General features: G+C 33.3%; 2 protein-coding genes across 4 annotated transcripts; one reads left to right on the forward strand and one right to left on the reverse strand.

Moving 5' to 3' along the window:
* Window positions 1-6,303: 6,303 nt before the first annotated feature.
* Window positions 6,304-8,577, forward strand: LOC145134380 (proteasome subunit beta type-7-B-like). 3 transcript variants are annotated; one of them, XM_079069233.1, is made up of 9 exons: window positions 6,304-6,436; window positions 6,520-6,670; window positions 7,071-7,212; window positions 7,296-7,392; window positions 7,469-7,538; window positions 7,630-7,734; window positions 7,849-7,947; window positions 8,084-8,171; window positions 8,284-8,577. In XM_079069233.1, exons 2-9 carry the CDS (start codon window positions 6,530-6,532, stop codon window positions 8,361-8,363), a joined length of 822 nt encoding a protein of 273 aa, XP_078925359.1. In that variant the 5' UTR covers window positions 6,304-6,436; window positions 6,520-6,529; the 3' UTR covers window positions 8,364-8,577. The 3 variants fall into 3 exon arrangements, with proteins under 3 accessions (XP_078925359.1, XP_078925360.1, XP_078925361.1); XM_079069234.1 differs by having other exon boundaries at window positions 6,352-6,454; XM_079069235.1 differs by having other exon boundaries at window positions 6,365-6,436; window positions 6,501-6,670.
* A 704-nt stretch (window positions 8,578-9,281) lies between these two features.
* On the reverse strand, window positions 9,282-21,543 carry LOC145130336 (uncharacterized). Its single transcript, XM_079065154.1, has 13 exons — window positions 21,469-21,543; window positions 21,193-21,390; window positions 14,511-14,577; window positions 14,129-14,416; window positions 13,807-14,073; window positions 13,643-13,729; window positions 13,434-13,490; window positions 11,964-13,315; window positions 11,197-11,753; window positions 11,012-11,076; window positions 10,111-10,924; window positions 9,946-10,001; window positions 9,282-9,286 (listed from the first exon to the last, which is right to left on the reverse strand). The coding sequence occupies exons 1-13, from the start codon at window positions 21,541-21,543 to the stop codon at window positions 9,282-9,284; spliced, it is 3,888 nt and encodes a 1,295-aa protein (XP_078921280.1).
* Window positions 21,544-24,286: the final 2,743 nt, after the last annotated feature.

Genomic DNA, 24,286 nt, shown 5'->3' on the forward strand with positions numbered 1-24,286 from the left:
CTTCGTCACCACCACACACTGCCGCCATCACCACCTCCGTTGCTTCTGCCACCATCGTTGCCGCCACCACCACTGTTTACTATTTTTATAATTTATATAATATATCTTTACATATAATTATAAAACAAAGTAAAAATAAGAAAAACCAAAAAGGGTAGTTCTGTCATTTTACACTATTCCAATTCCATTTTCCGTCAAACAAACAAAATATAAAATTGGATTCAAATTCCATTTACTGCTAATCAAATAGAATATTGAATTGGATTTCAATTCAAGACAGATCCCAATTTCTTCAAAAACATTCTGTGAACCAAACGTCCCCTTAGTAAAAAGACAAAAATCATTCCGACCCATGCGAAGCATGGGCACTACACTAATTAGAATAATAATTAACCGAAATACAAACATTTGTTAGGACTTTGGATACGTTTACGATGCTTTAAACTTCATTTGGAAAAAAGTATAGATCTTCTTTTTCATGATATTTATCCTTGTTAGTCGTTCAAGTGAAGTTTTTGACTAAACAAGTATTTTTTTTTTCAAAAAAAAATTGTGTTTTTAAACAAACTAGATTATGACCCGCGTAAAACGCGGGGAAACATATAAAAATGTACATATAAAGGTTTTAAAAAGTTGGCACTATAAAAAAAGATAAAGTAACATAAACAGACTTAGCATTATTGGTAACATTGAAATGTGTGAAAAAAAAAACAATGAAACACCTGAATATCAATAATCGTTGAAGGACCTCTTTGTAGACATAACTTTTTGTTTTATTAGTTGGATGACCTTCCTCGTCATATATGAGTACCTTCAATCCTTTTTCACTTGTGACGCGAGAAACAAAAAACATATAACTGACATTGAGTGAAGACATGCCTAAGCAAGTATAATCCAACATTTGATAATTATTGTCATTCACTTTTGTTAATGGCCATAACAAAATAAACAACTATGGGGAATTGGTTTCGCTGAAAACAGAATGAGATTCTTTTATTAGACAAAGTTAACTTCATGCAAAGTATATAAGTAGTCTCGTTGAAGAATCTAGCATATATGATTCAGGCTTCAATGATGTGTCTTCCAAGTCTAACAATCTGTAATATAGTACCATTGCATAGTCATTTGGTTTGGTCGATATTACGAAGTAACATGACTGGAACACCTATTTTTAGTGTAAGTTTATTGTTGGAAATTCTACATGTCTTAAAACCATTCAACACTACTGAAGAGTAGATTGCTTCCTCAAAACAAATTTGGTACCTCTGTCTCACGTAAAGAATTTGAACTCATATATTTTTTCCCTTCATCTTTAATCAATCCTAAAATGTTTTCAAATGATGGATAAATGGTGGATACAATTGAATGAATATGGTCACATGTAGAGTGAACGACAACGTCTTCTGGAAATTCAACTTCAGCTTCACCATCATTAGAACCACCAGTATTACCTTCACCAATTTTAAGAATCCACTCATTAAATGTTTTTGTCTAATCTAAATCATTAGTTAGACAACCAAACTAAAGCCTTATGTTTACGGTTAAACGTAAAACTGTACATTCACGCCATATTTTGGATGAATATGATGCCTGCACAATATCTGAATGATGACCTCTTTGTATTGCTGGAAGAATTTGTCTAAAGTCACCTTCAAATAAAATGGTCTTGCCTCCAAATGATTGTGGAAGATAAATAGCTATAGAATAATGATATCCTCTTTGTCGACCATATTTGATGTATAGACTTCACTGTCATTGAACTGTTCGTCAGAGTTCTCTAATACTTTGATATTGACATGTGATATCCCTCTAGACAATGCCACATAAAGTTGGCCAGACGAGAAACCGATTCTTGGAGATAAATACCTACATTTGGAATTGTTTGTCCCTAAACTTTATTGATTGTCATTGTAAAACATAATCAAATTAGAAATTGTTTTCTTATCAGCTTGAATGGGAACATGTCATCTTAATGCGGACATAAAGGAATCATTGGACCAAATCTCTAGAATAGTTTATTTCGACTATTAGTGATGCAACGATACTAAATAGTTTCTTTCGATGATTAGTTTCAGACATTTATTTATGGGTTTAAGGTTTAGAGGGAGGGTATGTTGCAATAAATATTAGCAAATTGGTTAAAAAATGAAACTTATTTATGAATGCAAATTTGTATATGTTCTTAGTGGGAACATGCCATACTTTAAAGAACACATAATATATTGTTCTTGTATCATCTCCCATTCATATATAAGTATACATTAATCCTAAACAAAATAAATGGTTATTTTGTCAAAATATCTGTTTAAAAACTAAAATAATATGTGAAGTTTATTTTAAAACAAATTAACGCTTGTACTCTTTATCATAATACGATTTTCATATATGAAAAACATAAACGATGATTACTTTTTTAATTTGACAAATTAAAACATGATTACTTTTATACATTTAGACAAAATTTTCGTATAACAAAAATTAATCGTTTAAAGATCATAATGAAATAGAGAATCGATTAATTGGTTGTTAGACTATTTTTATTTTTATAAGGTTGTAACATCGTTATGTCTTATTTAAAAACTTATATTATAATATAAGTTATATATATATATATATATATATATATATATATATATATAGTAATTTAAACCGATATATTTATAAAGTAATTTTAAAAAAAAGTAATTTAAACCAGGCCGTAGGTTTATCCCAATATTGTTCCCTTAAGCATTTCATCGAACAAGTAGTAGAGAGATAGACCAAACAAAATTTCCAAGTATCCAAATCTAACACTGCCAAACAAAAGAAAAAAATCAGATTTGTGATTTTAACAACCAAAAGCGAAGGACATGGCATACCTTGTGTATGAGTCCATCGTTTATAATTGGATTGCTCAACTTATTGAACACTTCGTCAAAAGTATGAAGAAAATGGGGAATCCCATAGAAAGGTCTGATTCAAATTTCGAAATAACACAACTGCGACAATTAATTTTTAAACCACAAAATTTGATACCCTCATAGCATAAAAATTAAAATATATATTACTTACATTCACAAGAACCCAAATGAATTCGACCATTTCTGTTGTTCGTTAACTCCAATTTCGACCTACAAAAAATCCAAAACAATCAAGCAACTTGAGTAACAATCATTTTCATGTTGTCGAAACTTTAGCACAACTATCGATGAAGAGTACAAATAGCAGTTATCAAGAAATAAGCATATATGAGATAACTAAGAAGTTGTCAAGTGGAGTTGAAGTTACTTGCTTTCTTACCTTTCCCTGATGTGATTATAATTCCAGTAGTTCCACTAAAAATCTAAATTGTTAAGTAAAAATCAAAACAACCTGCTTTACGTGTATTTTGAGAGAATGGAGAATGGAGATGATCAATAGCCTAATAAAATAAATCATCAATGGTTTATGGAGATTTACAAAGCAGAAGCATACCTATCGGTTTTAAATATGGATAAATCCCTGATTGCGCGCATACTTAATGGAATTTAAATTTCGTTTATGATTTTTTATAATAATATATGGTTACATAAAAGATTGATTGGGACTAACGAATTGAAAACGGTCTATGACTCTTACAATTCCAGACACCTTAAAATCTTAAATTTAGATCAAATAAAATATTATGACATATTGAATAAGCATAATCAAAAGGTGGTAATTATGTTGTAGACATAGAAGGTAATAAACAATAAAATAATCAATTTATATTAAAAGGACCATTATACCCTTGCATCTTTCATAAGGAACCAAAAGTCAAAAATATATGTTTGTACTCTTTAATAAAGTGTAATATTTAAAGAGTTACCAAATTACCCTTGATCCTAGACATGGGTGACCACACCTTGTAGCCATCACCTGTACAACATTTAAAAAAAAAATACAAAAAATGTTATAAAAAAATAAACTATAGTTATAATATCTCTTCTAGGGTACATATGATTATTGAAATTAATGTCAACAAAAATCTTCAATATTCAAGTGGCTCTAAATACAACTACCCTCCAGTTTTATGGCCCTTGACTTCACCCTACTCCTAAGCAGAAACGGTGCCTCAAATACTCTAAAAACCCTGAAAGATTAAAATATACACACAAAAAGATGAAAATGGTAAAATGAACTTTCAAATATAACAACAATATTTTATAGACAATACTACAAACAAGCTAGAAACATGCAAATAGAGACGAAAGAACATCAAAATTAGATTAACACCATACACTCATTTAGTCTTATCTTTCTTCTTCCCTTATAGGAGTTTATAAAACATTTTCTATTTTGTGATGAATTTCTGAATTACTTTTTTGAGATATGTTAGGTTGCAAAGAATGGAACAACAAAGAAATGGAATGGATAGGTAATCGTAAAGCAAGATAATAGAATGAGTAATTCCCTTCCAGAAACATGTTTGTGAGGCGTGGAATGGAACATAATAAAAATTTCATACAATTTTTATGTTATATATTGCAATTTAAAGTATAAAGATAATCCTTCACATATATTTGTTTAGTTATTATTATGTAATTAAAAATGGTTTATATTGCAACTTTTATACTAATATCTTCTCTTATTGATGAGAAAATCTTGATACTCAAATGTTCCCAACCGTTATTTTCAAGAGTGTAGGGTGTACTCATTTATCCTTGATAAAGTAAACTCAATAAGAAGATTCAAATCAGTTAAACGAAAGAATAAGGTTGTGCAAGGTTCTTACTATACTTCTCGGCATGCCCAAACAACGCAAGTTAAACAAAAAAATCTGCTAATTAACCAAAATTAATAAATCCCAAACATTTTCCAATAAGATTTATCGATGTAAACTATTTATATGGTATACTAAAATTTTGTCTTTTCTTTGCTATTGAGTCTAAAAAATGTTTTTTATAGTATTAAAAAGGATCGGTGAATAACTTATTTCTAAGAGCCCAATTTGTATTTTTATAAAAAGATGTTTTTTTACAATAAATCAAAACATATATCACCACTGGGTTTTGTTGAGTTGTAGAATATGTGGATCACTCACTGGTATAAGGGTTTGAATTCCATCTCCAAATCCAGGAAGGGATCAAATGGGTAAAGCATTATAGAGATTGACTCGAGTATATCTTCCATTCACGACCTGGTAAGCCACAAAAAATTCATTGACTAAATTCATATACAAAAATGTAAAAATAAAAAATAAAATCAACATATACAAATTCACTACCTAGTGGACATATCTTCCAAATCGAAACAATGGATGAAAGGTATTGGTGCTGCTGTGTCCATCCTTTTGCTCTCCAGATACCTATAACTTAAAAAATCAAAATCAACAATACAGATCATAAGAACAAAAATCAAAGTAGATTCAGAAAACATAACCATTATGGATTTAAACTTAAACCGAAAGGTTTTATAGATTGAAACTTCATAGTTAAAACAGAATAAAAGAAACATAATCTAAAACGTACACAAAATCGATATAAACTATGATTAAATTAAAGTAGAATCCAAAATTTTTTATCTCTATATCATTCATTCTTCTTCCATGATGATCGAACACACGAATGATCTACACAGATCGAGGCCCACATATATTCTATTTCTTCTTTCCCTAATTTTCTTCTCCACTACAAAATTTAGATTAGATAAATTATGTAAAGAAATGAGGGGGAGAGCGTAGGAGTGCCGGTAATGAGGGTGGGGAGGGGTATTTTTTCATTTTATTTTTCGTGAGATTTAATTGTCATTAATAGAATCCCTAATTTAATACATTTTATTTTTGTTAGATTTAATTGTCATTAATAGAATTCCTAATTTAATTCATTTTATTTTTGTGAGATTTAATTGTCATTAATATAATTCCTAATTTAATTCATTTTATTTTTGGTGATATTTAATTGTTATTAATAGAATTCCTAATTTAAAACGTAATATATATTTTATAAAATTTGTTGACAAAATTAAAGGGTTGACAAAGATGATGTCAGCAAATAATCCGAAGGTGGAAAATATAGGATTGAAATGCAATCAATGGTCCTAATTTTTTCAGTTTAGAATTAACGGTTATCTTTTAATAATATTTAGAGATTTGATAAACATCAATAACAAAAAGTTTTAAAACAATTAAAAAAAACTATAAATCTTACAACTACGTAAATATTTCTGAAACTAGTTGGTAAATAAAATTTTAAAACAGAACTTTTAAAGAGTAAAAAACTCCAAAATTTTATATTACGATTCGTTTGCTAAAACAAACCTATACGATAGGTCCCACAAAAGTGTTGACTAGTCAAACTGACATATGTGTATTATCAGAAACGCTGTCGTTCTGTTCTGCTTTTATCTTACTCCCCAAGATTTCCTATTTCCCATCTCCTCAAGTTTGTTCCCGCAGATCTTCTTCAAATCGACCGCTTGATTCATAAGTCCTGAGCTCGTAAGTTATCACATTTAGGTAATTATATACGTTCTCTGTGGAAGTTGTATTTATTTTCTGATAGTGAATATTTCAAAATCCAGTTACTTGAAGATGCCAAGCGAAACAATGGATGTTCCAAAAACAGGATTCAGTTTCGACCTGTGTAGGAGAAACGATATGTTGACGAAGAAAGGATTAAAATCACCATCGTATTTGAAAACAGGAACCACCATCGTTGGTTTAATTTTTGAGGTACGCTGGTTCTTCTTCTATGTTTCTTCAATTGCTTGCTTGTTCTGTTTACAGTCTGCGTCTCACATTGGCTTTAAGTGAGATTATGGCGATTGGTTTCGTTGTTTTGGAGTAATCGTCAATTAGGGGTTTTTAAATAGTTTTCACATGCATATGTTATCAGCTTATACTTCTTCAAAACTTTTAGAATCAATGTCAAAATTTGAATTGCAAGTGAGCTCATTTGATCCCTCTATCTCACTGCATAATCAAATCCATTCTGGTCTTTGGCATCACACATTTGAAATTTGAACCAACTGAACTAGTCAAACCTGTAGTTTACAGATGCAATCTACTCCCCATAATTTCAATAGTTTCTCTTGAAATGGATTTATCTCTGATTCATTACATTCTTCTTCAGAATGGTGTCATTCTTGGAGCAGATACCAGAGCAACAGAAGGGCCAATTGTTGCTGACAAAAACTGTGAAAAGATTCATTACATGGCACCAAACATATACTGCTGTGGGGCTGGAACTGCAGCTGATACAGAAGCTGTTACAGGTACTTTTATAGTCCTATATATGCTACATTATAATATTATATGATCCAGTATATACACAATTGATAATATATTTTTATGGTAGACAACATCAGCTCTCAGTTGAAGCTCCATAGATATCATACTGGTCGTGAATCAAGGGTTGTAACAGCTCTTACACTATTAAAGTCCCATCTTTTCCGGTTTGTTTCTACATAAATAATATATATATTTTTTCTTTTTATTTAAAAATTGCCTAATTTGACTTTATCTACCTAGCTACCAAGGTCATGTATCTGCTGCTTTGGTGCTTGGTGGAGTTGATGTAACAGGCCCACATCTACACACCGTGAGTAAATCTCCATTTTTTCAATCATCTAAAAATACCCAATTGGATCTTTTTTCTTAACTTATGGAGTTCTTCAAATCATAATTTACAGATCTACCCTCATGGATCTACTGACACTCTCCCTTTTGCCACAATGGGTTCTGGCTCTCTTGCTGCAATGGCCATTTTTGAGTCAGAGTATCGTGAAGGGCTTACTGTATGCTCTTTATTAATCCACCTTTTACCTATATAAGATTAAAAAGTTTACTTTTTTATATAGGGAATATGGTGTATTGCTAATTATTGGTGACTATTTTAACTTTTTTAACAGAGGGATGAAGGAGTGAACTTAGTGACCAAGGCTATATGCTCTGGTATATTTAATGACTTAGGAAGTGGAAGCAATGTAGATGTTTGTGTGATAGAAAAGGTTTGTTTCCTTCTCTTTGTAGTAATGAGCTTTATGGGTTAAGTACTTAATGTGGACAGATATATATATGGTTGTTTCTTTTTTGACTTAATCTTAGACATAATGACTTATTTTTTTTTAATGTTATGTGGTGCAGGGGAAGAAGGAATACTTGAGGAATCACTTGACTCCAAATCCACGTACTCACATCAGTGAAAGAGGCTATACATTTTCCAAGAAGGCTGGTTAGTGATTCCATAGACTTTATATTTAGGCTTAACCTATTATTACCCTTTTGTGTTAAAACTATAAAAAAGAAGAAGAAACGTATAAGTTAAATGGTTTGATGTTTTGTAGAGGTCTTGCTCACAAAGATTACACCATTGAAAGAGTTGGTTCATGTGGATGAAGTTGGTGGAGATGCCATGGAAGAATGAGTGGTGACATTAAAGAACATTCCCAACAAATTATGTAACGTTTTTATGTTGATTGGAAGCTTCCAAGGTGAAATTATTTACAAAAATAGATGATTTGCATGCCTTGTATTGTTGATTTGTGTTTATAATATTTTCGAAGTGGGAAATTTAACCTCTTGTTCAAGTGGTGGTTGTAGCACATTTGGTCTCAATTTAAATGCACAAATTTGATGTAGTCCCATTAGTCATAATAAGCGTTGATTTGTAACTGCACCTCATATGAACGTGAAACCTGACTTTAATGGTGTATAGAAAGAAGATTTGAGAACATCATTCATAAATGCATGTTCATCTCGTAGCATATTTTGCAGAGTGAAAACCCTTTTCCAATAGTGGTTACATAATTAAATAATAATCAAGTTCCATCCGGGTAAAAAAAAAAATTAAAAGATTTTATCACAATAGATGTCACCGGCTGTCTAGGGGTGTTATTCGGTTGATTCTTTCGGTTTTTGGTTTAATCGGTTTGGTTTTTTCGAGTTTTTAGCATCCTAAAACTAACTATAATCAAACCAAATAAGGTTTGGTTTAATTGGTTTTGGTTTTGGTTAATTTAATTTGGTTTACCGCGTTAAACCAAATAAAATTTCGCATTTAAAATAAATATTAAACTAAAAGAAAAAAAAAACTTACTAAACTTTTACTAAATGAACAAAATACACTAATACACATCTTTTATTCGGTCTTGAAGTGTCGATGTATACATATAAGTTGTAGAGGAATGTTAATATAGTTTTAATTGTATATGAAGAGGAAATAACTTGTCGAATATTAAATGACATTTGACTAATTAGTTATTGCTTTTTAATACAATATATAAACAATTATAAATTTGTAATGATTAATAATTAAATAATGAGATGAAAATCTTTTTAGTAACTAATCTATCAATTAAAATAAAAAATGTTAATTTATAGATATAAACTAGAAAAATTGTATATTAATTGAATAGCTTATTTGATTTTTTCAGTTTAATCAAAATAATAAAAATTTAACCAAAACCAAACCAAATAATTTAATCAAAATTATTCGGTTAACCAATTCGAATTAACCGAATAACCATAACCAAATTAAACTAAACATCATTTGGTTCGGTTTAATTATTCAGTTTTGTTTTCTTATCAAATCCCCTACGGTTGAGGAGTATTGATTACCATCCTTGAGTCATGGATATAAAAGCATCGTCATTCTCATAGTTAACGGGAACAGTGACTCGTAACAAAATATCAAGGGTAAAACATTGGGAAACTTTTTGGGGGCAGCACACCCGTAAAAATGCATTAAAATGGAAAATTCTCAAAAAATTTACATTACTCCGAAAAATTGGAGAAATAGAACGCACTCTACCTCTTGTAACCAATTGGGTCCGCATATAATGGGGGACGACGACTTTCTGTTACAAAGTTATATATTTTATTATTACCATGGAATAATTACAATTTTAATTAACCAAATATTATTATTATTTATTTATTTTTGAAACTGCAGTAATTTTATTAAAAAACTAGCAAGAAGCTAGAAAAAGAACATTACAACAACTTACAAGCAGAGACAGAATTATGAAGCCATTTAGTCCAACCTATATTAGCTTTGCTACACCTACTGAAAACAAAAAAAAAAGAGTTTTTGACCACGTCATCAAAAATTACTGATTTCATAGGCAACACCGTTCCAAAAAGAATGGAATTACGAAAAATTCCAAATGCACCATAAGGCCGTCATAATCACCGCGTCAAAAACTTTCCGTTGACCACTTCTCCAAGAGAACGAATTAGACCAAAATAATAACGAATCTATAGAAAGATGTTGAGGAACATGAACACCCCACCAGATGGAAACTCTAGTCCAAAGATCAATCAACTCACTACACCCAACGAACAGGTGATCAATAGACTCAACCGTAGCAGAGCAAACTGGACACAAGATCGAGTCCAATAAAATTCCCCTATAAGATAGATTTGGTCGAGTAGGAAGCCCATTTAATCTTAATCTCCAAGTAAAAATATTCAACTTAATTGGAACCCAATTATTCCAATAAGTTTCGCCACCACCTGTAGACAACATCCCATTATCAATATAAGACCTAGCTGAAGAGACTGTAAAATGATCAGACGTATCCAAGAGCCAACCCAACCGATCCGAACTGGAATTAAGCTGTAAGCCCTGCATCAAAGATAAAAAAGCATCCCACTGGGACTGCTCAATACCACCCCGAGGCACTCTCCTAATAGAAGTAGTATCCCAGCCAATCATCACCCTGTCACGAACTAAGGCGAATTTATGCTGATCCAAAGCAAAAGTTCTATGAAAAATCTCTGCAAGAGGCCTATCTCCTTTCCAAATATCCTGCCAAAACAAAGTCCGACTACCATCTCCAATCCGAATTGGACATAAAGAAAGCAAATCCAAACCACGATCACGCATATGAGACAGCATACAAATGACACCATTCCAAGGGCCCATCCAACCTTTTTTGAGAATTAAAGAACCACAACCTCCATCAGAACCATAGATAGCCTTTACTAACCGAACCCATATGAGATCAGGATTATGAAAAAAACGTCATCTCCATCTTAAAAGCATAGCCCTATTAAAAGAGAAAAGACTACCAACTCCCAGACCACCTTCTTTCCTACCAACCAGCACCCTATCCCACTGGATCCAATGCATACACCTGTCATCCAACTCAGCACCCCAAAAAAATCTAGAACGTAACGCCTCCAAGGACTTAAGGACTGAAATGGGAACCAAAAAAATAAACATCAAATAACTTCCCAAACTCCCCAGGACAGACTTGATCAACGTCAGGCGGCCACCAAAAGAGAGAGTTTTCACCTTCCACCCCGACAACTTGGAACGAAAACGATCAACAATAGGAGACCAAGTTGTAACTGTGGACATACATTGACCTACTGGCACACCCAGATGAACAAAAGGAAGATAGTCTGGAGCACACCCTAACTTTCGAGCCACCAACTCGACCTGCGGCTTAGAGACACCAACCCCAATCAACTTGCTTTTCAGCAAATTAATTTTAAGACCCGAAGCAAGATAAAAACATCGCAGAATACGAAGAACTGAATTAGCATTGTTGGGATCCCACGGAGACACCAAAACAACACCATCCGCATAAAATAGATTTGAGATATGAATCCCACAAATAGAGAAACCCCTAAAAACATTTTGAAGATGTTCTTTTTGCAAAGCAACATGTAATCCCTGCATAGCCAAGATAAAGAGAAAATGAGATAAGGGATCTCCTTGTCTCAAACCTCTCTGCATCTGAAATTCTCTAGTAGGCGAGCCATTTACCAACACCAAAACCCTGGCTGAACGAAGAAGCTCTAAAATCTAAGAACACCAAATAGAACCAAAACCCATAATTTGCATCATCTCCAAAATATAATCCCAAGACACTGAATCATAAGCCTTTTCAAAATAAACTTTATAAATCATCAAAGGATTTTTCGACCACTTGCTCCAAGCCACCACCTCATTAAGAAGAAGCAGACCATCTAAAATTTGTCTACCTTTGACGAAGGCAGATTACTCCAGACTCACCACAGAACCAATAACTTCAGCTAACCTATTAGCTAAGAACTTGCCAATAATTTTATATTGGCAACCAATTAAGCTAATAGGCCTAAAGTCCCTAATAGACTTAGGATCACGAAACTTCGGGATGACAGTGAAAAAAGAAGAATTGCATCTAATAGGAATGGAGAAATTTCCATGAAAATGATGAACAAAAGCCGAGACGTCCTCTGAAATAAGATCCCAATACTGCTTCAAGAAACCAAAAGTAAACCCATCTGGACCCCGAGCCTTATCTAAACCGCAATCCCAAACAGCTCTTTTAATCTCATCGCTAGAGAAAGGAGCCTGAAGAAACTGAGCCTGCTCCCCAGACAGGGTATTAAAAAGGGACGCATTGGTGGACGGACGACTAACATTTTTCTTTGAAAAAAGATTCCTATAAAAATAATGGAATTCATTTTTCACTCTAGTCGGATCAACCACCCACTCGCCATCTATCAAAACACCTTTGATAGCTAATTGCCTCCCTTTCCGATTAATAACACCATGAAAAAACCCTGAATTTTCATCACCCTCAATACTCCACTGAGCTTTCGCCTTTTGGGCTAACTCAACCCTCGAAATATGCTCCAACTCCAACAACTCCTTGAGAACCGAAACCCTACGTTGGCGAAGGTCAGCAGTTCCCTCATTGCTCATAAAAGAACCATCAATCGCCTCCAACTCCTCCTTCAAAATTTTAGACTTGCCAGTCAAGCGATCTCGGATGGAAGAATTCCAAATCCTAAGATTATATTTAAGAAGTTGAAGTTTCTTCTTAAAAATAACCCAAGGATTATCCACCCGGTCCCCTTCTATACCGATAGGCCAAGATTGATGAACGATCTCATCAAAACCATCCAACTTGAACCAAGAATGGAAAACCCGAAAAGGAGTCGGGCCATAATCGACACTATGCTCCACCAACAGAATCGGACGATGATCAGGAATATATTTATCAAGAATCATTCCTGTAATATTGGGGAAACACTCCATAATACCCTGCGAAACGAGAAAACGATCCAATTTACTAAACTTAGACCCCCATTTATCACTCCAAGTAAACCGAGGACCCCCCATAGGAACATCAAACAAATCTGTATAATCAATGAAATCATTAAAATTTGTAGCTGCCGAAGGATTATATTGAGACCCCAATCTTTCCGTATCATCACGAACTACATTAAAATCTCCCATAACTATACAATCTTCCGACACTAAACCAATCAAGTCCGATAAATCATTCCAAAGAATCCTTTTAGAATCGACTCCTTGAGGAGCATAAATTGAAATGAACAACATATTCCTCCTTGAAGGAAGCCAAACACCCTCAACTGCTACATACCAATCAAAAACAAAACAACGGCTTTGAGAAAAAAATTCGGATCCCAAATGACGAGAATGCCCCCCGAAGCACCACGAGAAGGAGAAAAAAATACGAACACGAGACATTACCCCAAAAAGAACGAACTGTGACTAGATCAACATTCACCATCTTTGTTTCTTGAATGGCTAAAAAGTTAATTTTATGTTTGTTACATAACTTTTTAATCCAACCCCACTTATCAATCGAACCCGCTCCTTGTATATTGATAGATATGTAATTCATGTCTACGTTTTATTAAGAACCTCTCCTTCAATAACACTTTTAACATGAGAATAACACCCATCCATATTAAATCCAATCTTTTCCCCCAATTCCAAAGTTTTTTCAGCTTCAATATTCAAATAATTCTTATTAACAGATCCATCTGAGAAATTATCATCCCCCATAAAAATTTTATTTGAAAAACCAGGGGGATGCGTGAGGGATTCCGAATCATGAGACATATGAACCCCCTCTGTATGACCAAAACCCACTGTAAAACCAACTGGAATAACCGGAACCACATGATGTGAAGCAACGACAGATTGAGGAGCCACCCCACGTCAGGGACTGTTGGAACAACGACATCATTGACTGTTTGATCAAGAGCAGGGGCATATGCCGACAAATCCTCAATTGGGGAATTAGTTGGATACATTTCTGGGACCTGTTCTGAAATAAGATCCGTTGGGCCATCTGGTATAGCAACATTGGACGCAGGTACCTTCACTAGAGGAAAAATAGAAGAAATTTTAACACAATTCCTATTTTGCCCCTGCCTCACTTTTTTGCTTTTTTTCTTTTTCATTCCCATAATCTCGACAATACACCTCATCCAGCTTAGTAATTTCTTCCTCATTCATTTTCGATATAGTATCATAGATACCAAATGGATCCAAAGAATTATCCCCATTATCACCCATTGAACAATTACTACCCACTTTATCTTGATGATCAATAGAGTCACAATCTTCCTCCTTTTGCTGTGGAATATCAGAAATAAATGAAGGAGTCCAACCCGAGGCTTCTTTAACTCTAACCATAAACACTTCACCATCCACCCGTACCCGCACTACATCAGATATAATCGATTAAAAGGTTGTTAAAATGTAAACTTTGTTTTTATACACATCCTCCCCTAATGCATCATCAAGTTGAGCAATCACCCCCATTTATTAATAATTTTCCTGAAAGAGTCTTTACTCCAACAACATAAAGGTAATCCTTCAATATCTAACCAAACAATATGTTCCAAAGAGACAAAATTTCAATCCCATTCACGTTTCTCTAACAGCCAATGATCCATAGAGTCACTATTTAAAAAAAATTTGCAAGCATGTTTGGACTTAAATTCAATCATTACCCACAATCCACCGACATATCTCATCTCAAAATCCGAAAATCCTTCTTCCAGACACAACATACGAAGATTGGGAAGAGTTGGAAAATCCCTAGCTTTTACAAGGCACGCCCTTCTCTTCTTTTCCACAATAAAATCACTAGAATACAACTCAATAATGTCATCTTGCTTAACCTTAGGTGGTTCAGATTCATGCAAAGACACTCCTTTAACAACACTTGCATAAGAATGTTCATGGCTAACAGTTTTCTGGACATTATGTCACAACTAGCCTTTTTGGCTAGGAAATTTCGTCCACAAGTAAGCAAGTACTATTGTGAGACTTGTGCTAACACTTCTAAGTGTATAATTTGAGTTCCTAATAAGCCATGAAGTGTTAGAATGAAAACTCTCTAAGTATGTGAAATCTCTCCCAATTCTCTCCAAGTATGTGAAACCTCTCCCAATTCTCTCCAAGTATGTGAAACCTCTCCCAATTCTCTCTAAGTATGTGAAATCTCTCCTAAATCTCTCCAAGAATAGTGAATCTCTCCCAAATCTCTCCAAGAATAGTGAATCTCTCCCAAATCTCTCCAAGAATGCGAAATCTCTCCAAGAATAGTGAATCTCTTCCAAATCTCTCCAATAATAGTGAATCTCTCCCAAATCTCTCTAAGTATGCTAAATCTCTCCAAGAATAGTGAATCTCTCCCAAATCTCTCTCATATGCGAAATCTCTCCAGGTATATGAAATCTCTCCCAAATCTCTCCAAGTATGTGAAATCTCTCCCAAATCTCTCCACGGATCTCAAATCTCTCTCAAATCTCCCTAAATACTTTCCTTAGTCGAAAACAGCTCAAAACCGGAAGAGGAAACCCCGTCCGGAACCTTTTGGTCCGGAACCTCTTGGTCCGGACTCCTCTTGGTCCTGAACCTCTTGGTCCGGGACCCTCTTGGCCGGAACCCTCTTGGTCCGGAACCTCTTAGTCCGGAATGCCTTCTAAGGGCCTAGAGGAAGCATCTTCGGAACCTCTGAAGTGACTCCGGAAGGCTAGGGCTTGCTCCAGAATGGCCTTGCACCGGACAAATTCGCTTCGCATCCTCGGTCCGGACTTACCTGATCTCGCACCCGACTCCGGAAGTAGGCATCGACTTCGGAACTCCGCCTGATGACTCCGGAAAGCACTGTTCACTTCGGAACTTGTTCAGCACCTTCGGAACCTACCCATCAGCTTCGGAAATTGACTCTGGATTTTCCTAAGAGGCTCCGGAATTTAAGATATAGCTCCAGAATTTAACTTAGAGCTTCGGAAATTACCATTTAGCTCCGGAATTCACTATTTAGCCCCGGAATTTGGACTATTCCGGACATTTTCTTCATTTTGGGGTATTTTGAGGTCGGGAATCCCACCAAACTCGTGTTTTTCTTAGCTAAGACCCCTAAAACCTTTATTTTATGCCAAATTTAATTATTTAAATTATATTTACATAAAATAAAAAGATAGGATTTAGGAAAACCTTATCCTAAATCAAGAAAAGGACAAAGGGATTTACTTTGTGATTTGATGAAATTCCTCATTTCCCATGCAAATCACGGTATCCCATGCTTTACCCACCAAATATCCATGCATGGACCACCAGATCCCCATGCATCAAAGATTTCTTTCTTTTCCTTATACTCCAAAGCCACGACAGTAAGGGAGTTTAGACTCCACTTTCTCTCTCACTTTTCCCATTTTCTCTCAAAAACTCATCTACAACCAAGAACAGGAGAACTTGCTGAAAACAAAATTCTAAACTTCTCCCTGGAGTTGTAAGGTAAATTCCTCCACTCATATAATATTTTATAATATTTCAAGATGAATCCATATTATTTTATTCATAATAATATGTGATGATCATCCTTAGGAAAACATCCCTCCCAGGGAAGTTCCTCATCTCAGCAAGAGTTCAAGCTTGAGATCTTCACTCCATAACTCCAAACAACTCCTAAACCAACTCAAGGTGAGATTCATACCCCACCTTTTTCAATGTTTTAATATTTTTGGGGGAGAGTACAAGTCAAATCTTGCCTAGATTATTAAATCATTGCATATATACGTATGTTTGTATGTGTGTGTGAAATATTATTAAATTATTATTTAGTAATATACTCATGAACGAAGGATTTCTAAATTTCATAAAGAACAGAGGATACTTTGTACAAAAGAGCCTCCCAACTATTGGGTGTGTCCAACTTAACCCCTTTATCTATGCTCTCATGTCTAGAGATATAAATCATAAAAAGGGATCTTGATAAGTGGACACCATTTCTAGTAATTTTCGAAAAAGGAAACTTTGTGACTATTTTGCAAACTTTCAGGGAGTATTTTGTAAATATTCAATATAAAAGTTTGCGTCAAGAAAATATCAAATAGAGCCTTTATGACAGAAATATTTGTATGTCATAAGCGGCTGTCATAGAACCTCCAAGAACATAAGTAATGTTCTATATGTCATAAAACAGAAAATGCGTGTCATAACCGGCAGTTATAAATTTATATAAATTATAACTTGACACTTTTTCTCTCTTGAGTAAAATGACTTATTTTTTTCAATAAACGAAAAGAACGAACACGAGCACCTAGTTAACGAGCACAATCAACGATATGGAACGATAACGATATTCTTATTCAACAAGTACGAATTTCATTATTTATCTAACAAATAATGGATCTCTAACGATTGCTCAAAAGGTTGTTAATATTCTAGTCAGACAAATCTCAAAAGTACCTTAATATAAAAATATTAGTGTACGTCTAAGTCCTGTAAGGAGTTATAGCTAGAGTCTCCTGGAGGGAGAGCGGGAATTTGTGTATAGATCTATACGGGGTTGACACCCCGCACCTTCGCTGTTCACTACAGCTAGACAGGCCAGTCTAGGGTGACAAATGTCTTATCCAAACCGAGGGCGCCTGAGAAACGCCAAAACAGGCACTTCGTCAGATTAGTATGGTTATAACGACTCACTAGAATATGTTATATTAAGTGGAAATTTATGTAAGGAAAACCTCATAAATAAACTTTGGCACATTGTGTTGACTGTCCTACACGTGATAGGTGATGGTCCGCATTTGTTGTGTTGATTGTCCTTCTTCATCGCGTAGAATGTCCACAATAGCCATGTTGATTCTTTCTCCTACAAGTATAGAGTCGTAATACTGCTATTTTTACAAATTAAAAAGCGTAGGACTCTATGGAAAACGTTTGTAAACGATTTTGATAACGATAAACTAACCCACACATATACATAGTTGGAAACTAGAACTTACGATTATTTCATAGAAGAAAATATAGGATTTTCTGGGGAAAACGATTTTTCTACGATTTCGATAACGATAAACTAGAACTTACGATTATTTTATAGCAGAAAATATAGGATTTTCTAGGGAAAACGATTTTTCTACGATTTCGATAACGATAAACTAGAAAGCACACACTCAATTTTACTCGATAAGAGGACCAAGATTTTCAACCATATTTCCTTTTTGAAAATAAGGGATTTTTCTTGAAACGGTTGATTGTTACTATCCAAAAGAACTATTCTCGGACACAGCTCGCTTTTACAAATCACACTACTTTTCAAAATCACTCCTTATAAGGATGAACAAAAGTAATGTCATGCATACACATATTCATGATTTTCAAGGCAAGACTTCAAACGATTTCATAGAAAATATCGGATTTTCTAAAAGTAGAACAAGAACGATTCTAAACAAGTGTAAATGATTTTATACACAAAACTGCTTATGAACTCACCAACTTTTTAGTTGACGCTTTTCAAAACGACTTGTATTCTCAGGTATCTAGTAAGCAGGTAACAAGGGACGCGGATGCAAGACTATTTAGCTGTAGTTTTGGAATTTCTACTTATGTCTCTTTTATGTAACTCGAAGAACAAATACAATATGTAAACAATGTAAGTTTATTATCTCAATGTATGATGTTTGGATTGCTCTGTTTCATTTATATTCAATTGTTATGATACTGCACAATGAAGTCACCCGCCTCCGGACGTTTCCGCCGTCTGGTCCGGGGGTGTGACACATTAACACACCCTTTTCTTATATTCTTATTACTACCATCTTTAGGAAGATGTGGGATCGATGCATAAAGTTTATGAGTCCCAAACCATACATCACACAGTTTTTTAATCATATGATCTTCACTAATAACCCCAAAAAACCTAATGAATCCAAACCTTTTACCCATACGTGTCAACTTTCTTGAAATAAATACATTCACAATTTGACCCAACCGACCACAAACACGCCATATATCTGATAATTGTACCGATTCTGGAAAATTAGTGATAAAGAATGAAGATACTGGATCACTTACCAGTACCCTCTTTTGATCATAGACCTGTCGATACTCCCTATTGTTAACAGACCACGTAGCATGCTTCTTTCCACCCTCGTCCATCCATCTTGATTGCATGATTCCAATGATTGGTCGTGAATAATCCAACAAACCCTACCGGCGTTTGGTCCCGCCGGTGAAGGTATCAATTTTGAATTTTCGAAATCGCCGGTCCTCTTTCTAATTAGCAAATTATCGAAAAAGTAATATATTAGTCGCATCGAAAATACCAAATATTATTATTGATAGCACATGAAATCATATAATTACATAGATTCAAAATTATTAGACCAAATTAAATAAAAAATATTCTACAAACTTAATTATAATGTTCAAAATCTATTACTATTCCAAAAGCAGTAAGTAAACATAAATTATCTCCAAGTTTAAGTATATGACAAACAAAATTTATGTACAAATATCATATATGATCCCCTTATTAAGTTTAGTTTCCTGCATATTCTACCGATATTAGAAAAACATTGTATGATTATATATATATATATATATATATATATATATATATATATATATATATATATATAGGGTTGAGATCGGTTGAGAACTCATAGTTTTCCGAGAACCTAAGAACTAAAGGTGGAGCGTTGGATCAAAATCAAATCATTAAGGGCATGATCGTCATCATACCAATCTCACTTAATTTTTTGTTTTATTGGAAATATTAATAAAAAGCTCTCAAATTAACATTATAAAACAAATTTTGGGTTTTTTTATAAAAAAAAAATAATTTTCGTTTTTTTAAACTGCAGATTTTTTAACTTTTTTGGAAAGCATAATTTTTTAAAAAATTGAATTTTTTTTTAAAACTACAAGTTTTTCATAAAAAAAATGCAATTTTTTTGAAAAAAAAAACTGCAAATTTTTTTGAAAAAAAAATACTGCAAATTTTTTTTAGAAAAAGTGCAACTTTTTCAAAAAAACTGTAACTTTTTTTTAAAAAAGACTGCAATTTTTTTTAATAAAGCTGCATTTAAAAAAATATAAATATAAATTTTTAAAAATCAGTAAATTTATTAAAAAAAAACTAAAATATTTACAAAAACTCTAATTTTTTTAACAAACAAATCAACATTTTAGGTGCATATATGCATATTTTTTTCAAATGAATATATGCATATTTCGTATACTATAATATTCGTAAGTAAATCATAAAAAAATCTCATTTTATTAATCAATCTATAAACATAATAGTACAAGTATTTTATTCGATACAAAATAAAATATAAAAAATAAAAAATGCTACGAAGATTCACAATGTTATCATTTCTTCATATCAAGATTTTCATATTTTCTTCAATTTATCACTTTTCACCTCTTCAATATTTTCCACAAATTCTTCAAAATCTACAAGAAAATTAAAAATTTTGATTAATGCAAGAACACTCACAAAAATGCACATGTATATATCATATAAGATTTACATGTGATTCATATGTGAATTACATGTGATTTACATGTGAATCACATGTAATTCATATGTAAGTTACATGTTGTTTACATGTGAATCACATGTAATTCTTATGTGATTCACTTGTGATCTACATGTGAATCACATGTAATTCATATGTGAATCACTTGTGATTCATATGTAACTCATATGGGATTCACTTGTGATTTACATGTGAATTACATGTGATTTTATCTGTGAATTACATGTGATTTATATGTGATTCACTTGTGATTTACATGTGAATCACTTGTGATTCACATGTGAATCACTTGTGATTCACATGTGAATCACATGTAATTCATATGTGATTCACTTATGATTTACATGTGAATCACATGTGATCCATATGTGAATTACATGTGATTTTTTTCTATAACGATATGAGATTTGCTGAATTCCACAACACAAATTCAAAAATAGAATACTAAAGAAGCAGATGGTGAGTGCACTATATAATTAGTTTATGTCCAAAAAATAATATAAATATTAGAATGTTTGTAAAGATTCTGCATTTTTTTTAAATAAAAAGATTATAATAATAATATTCACGTACCTTGGTTGTTGTGCTCCTATTTGCATTATCATTTATCAAACTCATCATCTACTCTAGGGTTTAATTGCAACAATCAATTATACAAGTTTTGTATAATCATTTGCATTATCATTTTCAGGTGAATCAGTTATTAAGTTATCACTTGAGGTCTTTTCAAGTTTTGTATGATCACCTGAATCAATTACAGGGCGCACTGGACTTGAGATGATCATTGAATCAGCACCAAAATTGTTTGATGGTGTTTTACCAGTGATGGATATTGTTATTTCTGAAGTAGCATCCTGCAAGAATTAAATGGCATCAGGATCACATACTAAGAGAACAGACAAATGATGTACAAAAAGTAACCTTTTTCTTACTTTTGAGAGATTAGATTTTGATGACTTCTTCCCTAAAAACACAGTCTTGATCCACTTTCCAGGAGACTTCCCCATTCTTGACTAATAGAAATGTTACAGCTCTAAATTCTTTGCATTATCCCAAAAACAAACTCTCAATGAAGCTACAGGAAATGAAACATAAAACACAACCAAAACTGTGAAAAGAACTATCCCAAATTCGAACAACTAGAATGATATCAAGATCAATATGTACAAAAGGAAATTACCACTCCATCATACTCAATAGGGTGTCCAAACAAGCTACTTTGTATAATATGTTAGAGAAAACAAACTTTTTTGCCACCAAGTAATACAAAATTTAATTCCAAATTGCAGTTACTTGAGGAGGATACAAAATCATGAATGTGGCTAGAATCGTTAAGAGCATAGCAACTGGTTGCAGGTAAAACCACAGAACCAACGATGCATGTTTGATAGAGGAAAGCTGGAAATGAAACAAGAAAACGAAGTTTTCATTCAAAAAAAAAACAAAACTGATATACATTAAACAATTTGCTTCTTAAGTCTTACAGAGATGAGTAAATAACTACAAATTCATAAATTACCTGTAAAAATGGCTGAGAAAAAACTGATCATTAACAACATTAGAGCATATGTTAGGCCTTGGGTACCAAGAAAATACAAGAATACCGGATGCTCAAAAGGCTGCAGTAATCCATTTAAATTGTATTACGAAAATTTATTTGTAAAAGACGACTAGTTTCTGACATTATATTATATGCTCAAAAGGCTGCAGTCTTCCACAAATACAAATATCTCCTACATTTCTCAAAATATAACCAAAAAAATTCTTTAGAATACTAAATTGGAATTGGTTCATCATTCATGAAGTCAAAGTAAAGTTAACATGTGATATTTCTCATTGAGGCATTTCATCGAACATGTTGAGTGCAAACAAATATCTATATTTTTCAATAACACAGGTGTCTATTTTTATTCCTACAATCAACACAAGGATTTAACTCTTCTTAAAAACATATTGACTAAACAGGTTCAACTTAATGATTAGGCAAAAACAGTTCATAAAGGTCAAACAAAGGTCAGGAGTTAACTATAGAAACAGATGATACCTAAATTTTGATCGACAATGGATCATCTTCGTCGTTCAGGTCTTCAATCCATAGTGGAGGCCGAGATGAAGTCGACGATTATGGTGTGCTCCGGGGAACGATTGATGGAGGATAAACGATTCAAAATCAAAGCATCTTCAATGGAGTTTTTTCTATGAAGAACGTGAGATCAAGGAGTTCAGCAACAATGAAACTTCGATCGTTGGGGGATTTCAGATTCGTGTGAGTAGAAGCAATTTCAGAATCGAAAGCATGGAATTGGAAGAAGGATTGGAGGCAATTCGACGGAGGTGAGTCGTCAGAGGATGGATCGTAGCTTTGAGCGAGAGAGGAAAACGGGGAGGAAAGAGAGAGAGATGAAAATGTATTTTATCAGATATTAGATTTAATAAATCATTTAATTATACTTTTATTCCTATAATACCCCAAGCTGAATTAATTAAGATACCCCTCCTTTTTTTCTACTTATTTACAAAAACGTCACCTTGCATCTCGACCCTTCCTTTTTTTGATCCAACGTTCCACCTTTAGTTCTCGGGTTCTCGGGAAACTTTGAGTTCTCAAATGATCCTTCCTCTCTCTCTCTCTCTCTCTATATATATATATATATATATATATATATATATATATATATAATAAAAAGTATAAATATCATAAAATTAGTTCCATAAGTACATTCGAAATTTGTATTAGACAAAACTGCAACATTAGTCCCTGTGGTATTTAAAAAGTTTTGTATAGGGTCCAAAAAGTTTCCAACTTGCATGGAAGGTCCAAAATCAAAATATTTTTGTGATTTTGTCCAAAAAAACTTGAAAAGATGATTATGCCATTTTATTTTATTTTTTATATGTTTTATAATTATTCTAATACTATTTTAATTAAAAAATAAAGAAAAAAGGAAAAAATTATCCCCCACCCCAACCACCGTTCTCTCTCTCTCTCTCTCTCTCTCATCCTTCTTCACACTCGTCGTTCTCACCAAAATGTATCACCGGAGTTCATAAAACAAGTTTGTTGCCCTTCAGCAAAACCTCTCGTCGGAGTTCATCACCCTCTCTCCAAAAATCTAAAGACTGTATGAAATACCGAACACTCTCGTTCCTCTTTTCTCATCGGCGACACTTGTTTTCTCCCACCAGCAAACCCTAGTGAACCTGGTTTTCTCTTGCTAACAAACTCTAACAAACCATATTTGTCAAGACCATTTCATTTCATGTCAATAACAAGATTCGCGTATTTGATTTTCTGGACGAAGCTCTTAAATTTCTGGATCGAGTGTGAAGGTTCAAGAGTTTGGTTTGGGGATTTATGCTCACTGTGTTTGATTTCAGAGAATTTTGATTCAGATTCATCAGGTCCAAGTGTTTGATTTTGGTTCAGGTCCAAGGTTTGTTTCGAATACATACCTCAGGAACAAAGTAATATTTCTAGTTTCCTTGTCTATGACTCCAATTTCATCCGATTTGATTTAAGGCTATGTATTTATATGTCTCAAGAATAAAAATATATTTTTCTTGGTTTCCTTCTTCATGATTTCAGGATCATTAGATTTGATTTCATGGATTGTATGTATAGTTTCCTTATTCATAAATGATATCTTCAAGATATTTCTGGTTTGATTGTATTTGTAACACCCCGACTCCAGGGTATAATTTTCAAAAGCTTTATATTCATTTTACTAAGGGAACTCGACGAGTTGGAAG

Source organism: Lactuca virosa, chromosome 8 (genome assembly GCF_052849685.1).
Source record: "Lactuca virosa cultivar CGN04683 chromosome 8, Lactuca_virosa_CGN04683_v6, whole genome shotgun sequence".
In the NCBI taxonomy this organism is placed as follows: domain Eukaryota; kingdom Viridiplantae; phylum Streptophyta; class Magnoliopsida; order Asterales; family Asteraceae; genus Lactuca; species Lactuca virosa.

Excerpts from the sequence above, each read along its gene's own strand:
- LOC145130336 (XM_079065154.1), bottom strand. The coding sequence starts at position 21,543 with ATGGGGAAGTCTCCTGGAAAGTGGATCAAGACTGTGTTTTTAGGGAAG. Across the intron at positions 14,578-21,192 it reads CAAATGATTATACAAAACTT|ATATTGAAGGATTACCTTTA; the intron begins GTATAATTGATT and ends TTGTTTGGTTAG. Across the intron at positions 13,316-13,433 it reads CACAGTTCGTTCTTTTTGGG|CAGTTGAGGGTGTTTGGCTT; the intron begins GTAATGTCTCGT and ends ATTGGTATGTAG.
- LOC145134380 (XM_079069233.1), top strand. The coding sequence starts at position 6,530 with ATGCCAAGCGAAACAATGGATGTTCCAAAAACAGGATTCAGTTTCGAC. Across the intron at positions 6,671-7,070 it reads TCGTTGGTTTAATTTTTGAG|AATGGTGTCATTCTTGGAGC; the intron begins GTACGCTGGTTC and ends ATTCTTCTTCAG. Across the intron at positions 7,539-7,629 it reads CAGGCCCACATCTACACACC|ATCTACCCTCATGGATCTAC; the intron begins GTGAGTAAATCT and ends CATAATTTACAG.